The sequence below is a fragment of the Cervus canadensis genome, chromosome 4, assembly GCF_019320065.1.
Source record: "Cervus canadensis isolate Bull #8, Minnesota chromosome 4, ASM1932006v1, whole genome shotgun sequence".
Classification (NCBI taxonomy): domain Eukaryota; kingdom Metazoa; phylum Chordata; class Mammalia; order Artiodactyla; family Cervidae; genus Cervus; species Cervus canadensis.
This window is the reverse complement of record NC_057389.1, coordinates 67,870,220-67,879,754: the sequence shown is the minus strand read 5'-3', so window position 1 is coordinate 67,879,754 and position 9,535 is coordinate 67,870,220. Positions and strand designations below refer to the sequence as shown.

Below are 9,535 nucleotides of genomic sequence, written 5' to 3'. Positions count from 1 at the left end.
GTATAGTCAAAGCTATGGTTTTTCCAGTAGTCATGTAAGAATGTGAGAGTTGGATCATAGAGAAAGTTGAGTGCTAAAAAGTTCGTGCAATTGAATTGTGGTGCTGGAGAAGACTCTTGAGAGTCCCTTGGACAGCAAGGAGATCCACCAGTGGATCCTAAAGGAAATCAACCTTGAATAATTATTAGAAGGACTGTTGCTAGAGCTATAATACTTTGGCCAGTAGATCCCCAAATAACCTGACTGCAAGGAACTTTTGTGTCTTCTGTTTCGTCTGCAGTGTTGTACTGACAGACAGACTATAAAAATGTTCTGGCTGTTTTTGAGATTTGATACTTTGGCTTATTTAATGTACAATTTCAAGAAGGCACAAAACTCTTTACATTGCTTACTAACATAAGATAGACTGAAATAGAGTTTGTATTATAAAAGGTAACTAGTAGTTAGTGCCAGAAAACATTGGACTTTACTGGTAGCTATGATGGTACAGATGATAAAGTGAAACCCAGAGAAAGAAATGACATTGTCCAGGTTGCTCAGCTCCTACCTGTCAGACTCTACCTCTGACCTATGTACCACATTTCAGTGGACAGTGAGTTCTAAATCGGTTCTCACTCCTTGCTCCCTTTTAGCATGCAGATCAGAAGAAAGACTGTCTCTGGCAATTCTGGAGAAAAGGTAATAATGTATTTATGAGCCTTCACTGCATGGAAATAGGAGTGTTCACGGAGGAAAGACTCATTGTGAAACTGATAACTACCATGTTTCCTCGACATCTTCCATCCAAATGCTTTCAGATTACTCAGCTCATAGACTCACCCCAACCAGCCTGAAGGGGCTGATGAGTACAGGGGAGGATGTGCCACAAGAGAATCTGAGTTGCAGAAGAAGGAGCAGAACAAGAGAGGAAGCCTCAGAAGGGTGGGCATGTCTACACTCTCCATGTCCCCAGGACCTTCTTAAAGGCCCTTATTACCTCCCTGTTCCTCAGGCTGTAAATGAGTGGGTTGAGCATTGGAGCAATGATGGTGTAGAAGGTGGAGATGGCTCTGTCTTCTGCTGCTGTCCTAGCAGAAGCTTTCTGCATGTAGTTAAATAGGCCACCCCCATAGTAAAGACCCACCACAGCCAGGTGGGAGGAGCAAGTGGTCAGAACCTTCTGTTTCCCCTCAGTGGAGGGCATGTTAATCACAGCCATGAGGATCCGGGCATAGGAAGCCACAATGACCCCCAGGGGCAGCAGCATCATGACTACACAGCAAGCATAGATGAGGTCCTGAAAAAGCAAGGTGTCTGCACAGGAGAGCCGCAACAGGGTGGGGACCTCACAGAAGAAGTGGTCCACTTGGAGAGAGCCACAGTAGGGGAAGCTGAAGACCATGCCCACATAAATTACACTGTCAGTCACTCCAACCATCCAGGATGCAAAGGCCATCAGGCAGCAGGCCTTCCAGTTCATGAGCACAGGGTACCGCAGGGGCTGACAAACAGCCACATACCTGTCATAGGCCATGACTGCCAGGAGGAAGCACTCAGCACTTCCTACCGTGACCACTAAGAAGACCTGAGTGGCACAGCCACCCCAAGAGATGAACTTATTTCCCGAGAGGAAGTTGGCTGCCATCTTGGGCACCACTGTGCCCATCATGGTCAGGTCCATGATGGAGACCTGACTAAGAAAAAAGTACTTGGGAGTGTGTAGGCGCCTGTCAGCTTGTATGATCAGAAGGAAGAGGATGTTGCCAGTCAGAGAAGCAGCAGAGGCCAGAAGGACAAGGGAAAAAAGGAAGAAGTCAGATGGTGAGTAGCTGAACAGACCCAAAAGGATGAAATCTGACAGGGAGGTATGGTTCCATACATCCATGGCCTTGAGCCTAAGAAAAAAATAAATGAGCAAATATAAGAACAAAATGACTAACCTGGCATCTCCATTGTACAAGGAAAATAACCTCCTAGGGCTCAGCCCTCTGTCTTAGCCCCATCCTTTCCTCCTACAGTGAAAATCCATTTCCTCTCCACCGTCCTCAGTATTTGAGCTTATTTCTCTTGAAAGACTAGGGAGCAGGCCCCCAGAGGGAGAAGGTCAGAGAATGCAAGGGAGAAAGAGAAGGACTTTTAATTAGCAAGTGAATACCTAGAGATTTAGGGAAAGAGAATATAGATTTAAGAAGATATAGGTGAATAAAATTTGTCACCCCAAAATGTCACTTTGGCATTTGGATTATTTCAAGCTGAAAACAATCAAGACCTAAAAGACTAAAGAAGAAGCTTCAACCCCACCCCCCCCACAAGTGCCTAAAAGACTTTCAATAAAAGACTTGTCCCAGAATAGATGTATCATCAGAGAGATCTGCAAAGAACATGGATTTAGAGTGTATGTGTGGGGGAAACTGTGGGCAGCGTCTGCTCTGTCCCAGCAAGGCCCAGCAAACATTTATTTATCAAATTTTGGGTTTTCATCCCCATGTCCATTGTCTTCCTCCCATTTGAAGTCCCAAACTACAACCCTCAACATCCTATTTTGTCTTGAAAGCTGAAAATGGTATTAAAATGAGGGTTTTAGCCCTTTTGATGAGTTACTCAGGTTTCCTGAGTCTCTCTCAGGTATGCATGTTCTTAAACCTTTATTTGATTTTCTCCTGTGAATCCGTCTCATGTCAATTTAGTTCCTAGACCAGCCAGAAACTAGACAGGTGGAAGAAAATTTCTTCTTCTCTGATTTGGAGAAGTGAGTACTGGGGATAGAGAGAAAGAGAGAAGGATGTGGGAAAGGGGTGACAGCTGTAAATATAATTTATATTTATAAATCGAAAATAAAGGGATAGATTCCTATCCTCACTTTACTTAGCAATTACTTAGAAAATGTATACTTGTAAGCTCCTCATCTCTCTGAAATGTATGTAAACATTTTAAGAGTAAAATAAGAATGTTTTCCCAGGAACCTAGAACCCATTTCTTGGAAACATAATTGTCAAAAAAGATAGAGTCCTTACCTCCCAGGCTCTGCAGGCAGGCAGGACCCTAACTTCAGCAGGCACCTTGCTCCAAGCTGCAGAACTATCTCTTGTCATAACATGTGAGAAGTTGGCATTTCCTTTGGATGAAGACAAGTAACAAACACAGAGAGTCACACCAATTACCAGGTCAATCTAGAATGAACTCCACGTGACAAATGGTGTTGTCAGTTCCTCTTCCTTGAGGACTATTGTTTATCTTGAGAGCATGCAAGTAATGAGTAGTCACTGCCTGGCTTTACATATTCCTCTGTCTTTGCAACCTCTTAGCTAGAAGGCAATGGCACCTCACTCCAGTACTCTTGCCTGGAAAATCCCATGGACGGAGGAGCCTGGTAGGCTGCAGTCCATGAGGTTGCTAAGAGTCGTACATGACTGAGCGACTTCACTTTCATTTTTCACTTTCATGCATTGGAGAAGGAAATGGCAACCCACTCCAGTGTTCTTGCCTGGAGAATCCCAGGGACAGGGGAGCCTGGTGGGCTGCCGTCTATGGGGTCCCACAGAGTTAGACACGACTGAAGTGACTTAGCAGTAGCAGCAGCAGCTGATCACCTGTAACACACATCAAATTCTGCTTTAATGTTTATTCAAAAATAAAACTGCTTTCTGGGCTTCCCTGATGGCTCAGTGGTAAAGAACCTTCCATCCCTAGCCTGGCAAGATCCCACATATTGCGGAGCAACTAAGTCCTTGTGCCACAACAATTACGCCTGTGCTCCAGAGCCTGGGAACCACTACTACTGAATCCTACATGCCCTAGAGACCATGTTCCACCACCAAAGAACCCACTGCTGTAAGAAGTCTGAGCACCTCAACGAGAGATTGTCCCTCACTCGCCGCAGCTACAACAAAGCCTGAGCAGCAACCAAGATCCAGCACAGCCAAAAACAAAATAAATAAATAATTTAAAAAAAAAAAAACTGTTTTCTTTCTCTTCTACCTTTGTGACTAGGTTTTAAGAGTGGGGAAGAGACTGACTTGGCTTTTAATTCTATTTTCCCAACACAGCAGGAACTGCAACAGAGTTGTGACAAAACAGTGCCATGTCAAATACACATGAGAACCTCAGAAATGCCTCTGGAAGTATGGCAGCCCTTCACCCTACTCCACTACTTGAACCGTGGGGTATGTGAGGGCAGGGACTTGGACATGACTGTCTCTCAGTTGTCCATCAGTCTCCTTAGTACCTAAACTCCTTTGACTCTAAACCGGTTAGAACCAATAACTGTTCTAAGAGGCAGTGACACTCACTGAATTTACCAAGGGAGGAATAGTCAGTGCCCACACCACAAGCGGTGGGTCTCCAGGGGTGCATTTTTGGAGTGCGCTGCTTCTATCTTGTTTGATGTCACAGTTGCAATTCAAGCATTCTCTCTAATAAAAACTGGAAAGAATGTCAAATAGAGACAAAGACTATCGAAACAGTTTCCATTAGGAAGATAATTATGAATAGAAAAGATAGGAAGAATGAGATTCCTAGAGTCCGGTGGTCATGACTGGGGGGTCATGCCTATGTCTGTCTCTAAGACATTAAAGAGAATGTTTTCAAAAATGTGCACATCTTGGTTCCACCACAGGGATTGTGGGTACTGGGTCTGGATAGGGTCTCATCATATGATTTTTTGAAAGATCCCCAGGTAATTCTAATGAAATACAGGTTTACACACTGGTATAGGTCAATGTGCCTGCACAATGCCATTTTCATCTTAGCAGAGATGAGATAAATGTCTAGAATCAGGGGATCATGGCAGGAGACAGGGAAATCCTACGACATAGTGAGTTACAGAGATATACCAGCCAAGAGAGCGAGAGAATAGTTCAAGGAGGTAGAGTCCTGATCAGCACAAGCAGGGATGAAGCATAGCCATGGATGCCAGCCTGGTGGGGGCACACTTGAGGCAATGACACAACAGGTCTGTCATCCTACTTTGGAACTGAGTCCAGAGACTGGAGAAGAGTAAGCAATGAGAGCAATTTTGCTCAAGAAAACTAAGAATACCATCTTTCAAGTCTCTGACTTTGGCAACAAGGAGGTATCTTTGTATCCAGCCTGACAGTCTATAGACTGAAGTTTGAAGTCAGATCCACTTCTTCCCCTTCCCAGTCACCTTTAGTCCCTCACCTGTTTGGTCTTTCCTCACCCCTTTCAGCACGTACCAAGCCCATTCAGATCCCCAGAGATCACCTTCTACTCCACCCAGTGGAGTGTAGCAAAGATGGGTCAGACCTAAGAAGTATGCAAAGATCTAGTCCTCAGAACAATGCATGAGCAAGTTGTCATCCGAGAAAGACTCTTACACACAGTCTCCTCCAACTCCACAGCTCTGACTAAAAATTTTACAATTAACCATCCAAGATATTCTTCTGCCTCTTACAAAACTGATGAGCTCATATCCCAGGTTTATACCTTCAGTTGGAGAGCAGATATCTTGGGAGACCCAATTCAGTACATAATGACCCCAGGGGATGGACAGAAACTCTACTTCAAGGAAGAAGCCAAAATTAATGAAATGGCTATAGGACAAAATTTATTCCCCATAACCCTGGATCTGAAAAATACCCCAGAGTCCCACCTAAACAAAGGAAAGAGGCACACATGAGACATCCCTTGACACATCCACCTATGCTTCCCTCGGGGTTCTTTACCCTCACATCACCCATAGGGGCTGGGAGAGAATGTGATCACCAAAGAATATCAGAGCAAATGTCTAGCTCCATTCTGAGAATTTAATCATGAATGATGAGAAGTAGAGCTTAGTCAGTTCTGCAAATCTTGTATTCAACTGATGTCCTATAATTTTTCTACTCAATTATTGGTTGTTTAATTCAACAAATAATTATTGAACATGGTGGATTTAAATGAGGACCAGCCAAATGAGAAAAGTAAAAGCTACTTATTCAGAGTTTGGTACAGCAAGGAAATCAGTCCTGATCACTTGCATTTTGGCAGAGACTCTATGACAGGCACTCTACCTTTCTGAGTTCTTCACTGACTTTTGTAATAAAAGACCAAGAAAAAAAGAAACAGACAAGAAAAAAAATTTATTACCACGAATACATGCAGATCTTCCCAGGTGGTGCAGTGGTAAAGAACCTGCCTGCTAATGTAGAAGAGGCATGGGTTCAGTCCCAGGGTTGGGAAGATCTCCTGGAGGAGGGCATGGCAACCCACTCCAATATTCTTGCCTGAGAATTCCATGGACAGAGGAGCCTGGAGAACTACAGTCCATGGGGTCACAAAAAGTTGGACATGACTAAGCATACTTTATGCATAACTAATGTATAAACATAGGAGATAACCCCGGAAAGTGCATAACTCTGAGATGACTTAGCATTCAGGCTTAAACACTATCTTAATTGCAAAAGGGGAGAGGGGATATAGGCCTATTAAGGGAAAACACATGATTTTTAGGAAAGATGGGACTTAGAAGGGTAGAGAGGAGATATAGATAGTTTCTGACAAAGTTCATCTGGATGTGGTGTCACTTCTAGTCTCTTTCCCTATGATGAGAGTCAATTTTTCATTTGTGTTAAAACTCCTGGGGAAGGGATTAATGACAACTACACTTGTTTTGGAGGATATGTCTCTAGACCCACAATAGGAGTTCGGAGAAGGCTTCTTCCTACCTTCACTGTGTTTCAAGTTCCTTTCACTCAAAATAATCATTACAGAAAAGTGGAATATTTGGAAGTATCGTATTATCTTCCCCTCTAAGACAAATAGTAGACAGAGAAATAACTAACAGAAGAAAGAAAGATCTTCCTGGTTTGTCACCTACCAGCATGGAATTCTCCAGGCAAGAATATGAATGGTCTCCGTATTCATAAATTTGGACTATGAAGCAAAGCTCAGAAATAGTATTGCAGCAATGTTAAATTTCCTGCTAATTGGCAGAAGGGATGGAGCCAGAAAACAGAGTGCTCTCAATCATTGGTTAGCCAGTGTCTTGATAGAGAAAATTATAAATTTGTTATATTATACCTGAATTGATACATCATTAAATCAGACAGTAAACTGTGGAAGATGCATATTGTAAATATTACAACAGCCACTTAAAACTAAAAATGAAAGAAAGTGGTATACCTAAAAGGTGAGGGGAAAAAATGGAATGCCAATTTTGGTTCATCCAAAAGAATGTCAATAGGAGAAATCATTTTTGTAAATGAATAGCAGATGATAGAAGTGGAAAACAAGGAGAAAAATGTTAGATTTAAATTCAACCAGAGCAATGACTACAATAAATATAAATGAACTAAACATTTCAATGGAAATGAATATTTAGCCAGAGGTTTAAAAAATGAATAAAGCCTATGATACGGTACTTTTTATAAGCAACTCACTTTACAACTAAAGAATAGATAAGAAAGTGAAAGAATAGAGAAAGATATACCTTACAAACAATAATCATGAGAAACCTGGTGAAATTATATTAACATCATGAAGGCATGAGAAAAGGAAATTAGCAGTAACAAAAATATTCATCTCATAATTATATACAATTAATTGTAATTACAGGTGTCGATCAAAAAGACCTACATAATTTACTCCCACAACACCTAGGTGTTAGTAGAGGCTAAGTGGAGAAACTGTATTTCCATACCCACCTGTCACTAATGAGGTAGTAACCCCCCTTTTATCAAGTGGAACACTCTTAGAGGAGACCTACAAAAATTAAAGCCTGAAAACCACAGCCTTATAATACCCCAAATGTCCAAGTTATGATCAAATATCATTCATGATATCAAAAATCCAGGAAAAACTCAAACTAAATGAAAAGACAACAGATGCCAAAATTGAAATGATGAATATGTCAAAATGCATGAAAGATCTTAAAGCAATTATTATAAAAATGCCTCCATAGGCAATGAAAATACATTCAAGACAAATGAAAAAAAGATCTCAACAAAGAAATAGAAGATAAAATGAAAAACAAATGAAAAATGTTAGAACTCAAAGTAAAATATCTGAAATTTAAACCCAGTGGTTGTACTAAAGAACAAAAAGGAGAAGACAAAGAAAATAACCAGTGAATTAGAAGATAATATAAGAAGAAGTACCTAATGCGAACAATATAAAGAAGATTGACTAAGAAAAGAGGAACAGAGCCTCAGGACATGTCTGCACTATAACAAAAGATCTAGCAATCAAGTGATCAAAGTTCCAGAAAGTAGATGAAAGAGAGTGGAGCTGAAAAAGTATGCAAAGGAAATAATGACTGAAAACTCACAACATGTGGCAAAGAAATAAATGAATAACCAAGAGCTTTAAGAAGTTGCAAAAACCTCTAACAAGATAAACCCAAAGCAATCCAAGAAATGACATCATAGTCAGACTTCTGAAAATTAAACAAAATGAAAATTAAAGTAGTGAGTGAGAAAGGACATATTACATACAGTGGAACAAATCTTCTGACAGCAGATTTCTTATAGGAAACAGTAATGGACAGAAGGAAGAGACACAACGGTATTTAAGTCCTAAAAGAAAAGAATTGTCATTTGATATCTTATGAAAATATATTTTAGTAAAGAAAAGGAAATAATTTAAGAAAACTAAGAGAATCTGTTGGGAGGAAATCTACTCTAAAAAAAATGACTTAAAGAATTTTTCTAAACAGAATACAAATGATAAAATAAGGATTCTTAGAAAAAATAAAGAACAAAAATATGAGAAATATTTTAGTTTTCTAAATTATGTTTGAAAGATGAAGAAAAATATTACTTTGTCTAATGTGGTTCTCAATAAATTTAGGAAATACTTTAGAAAATTAAAAATGCATTGGATAAAGGGACATAAAGGGAAATAAATTTTCTAATTGACTCCTATGGATAAAATGTTAATATTGGTAGATTTTGAAAAGCTATGTGTATAGTTCAATACCTAGAGGAGTTGCTAAAAAAAAAGGTATGCAAAGAACTACAATAAAAAACACTTAAGGTAAATAAGGATGAAATACTATAAGAAAAGACTCATCAATATGCTGCTTATAAGAGACTAACTTCTGAAGTAAGGGCACACAGACTGAAATTCAAGTGATGGAAAAGGATAGTCTATGCAAACCAAAACAAATAAAGAAGCTATGTAGCTACTTACATTGGACAAATACCCTTTAAAACGAAGACTATATTAAGAGACAAAGAAGGCCATTACATAATGGAAAAGGGGTTTCTAACAAGAGAACATAACATTTGAAAATATATATACCTAGAAAGTAGGAGCATCTAAACACATAAACCAAATATTATAGATCTAAAGGGACAAATAGAAAGCCATACAACAATAGTAAGGGACTTTCATATCCCACTTACAGAAATGGATAGATCATTCAGACAGAAAATCAACACGGAAATATGAGCTTTAAATAAAACCTTAGATCAGGTGGACTAAATGAATTCAGAAGAATTTATGCAAAAAGTAACAATATGCATATTCTTATCAAATGCCCCTAGAATATTGCTCAGGATAGATCATACATTAAGCCTCAAAAAAAGTCTTAAAGTTAACAAGATGAAATCATATT

At 39.8% G+C, this 9,535-nt stretch overlaps 1 protein-coding gene across 1 annotated transcript; it reads right to left on the bottom strand.

Moving 5' to 3' along the window:
* Positions 1-931: 931 nt before the first annotated feature.
* On the bottom strand, positions 932-1,864 carry LOC122440886 (olfactory receptor 2M3-like). The gene has a single exon (XM_043467567.1). The coding sequence runs from the start codon at positions 1,862-1,864 to the stop codon at positions 932-934; it is 933 nt and encodes a 310-aa protein (XP_043323502.1).
* Between the last annotated feature and the right edge of the window lie 7,671 nt (positions 1,865-9,535).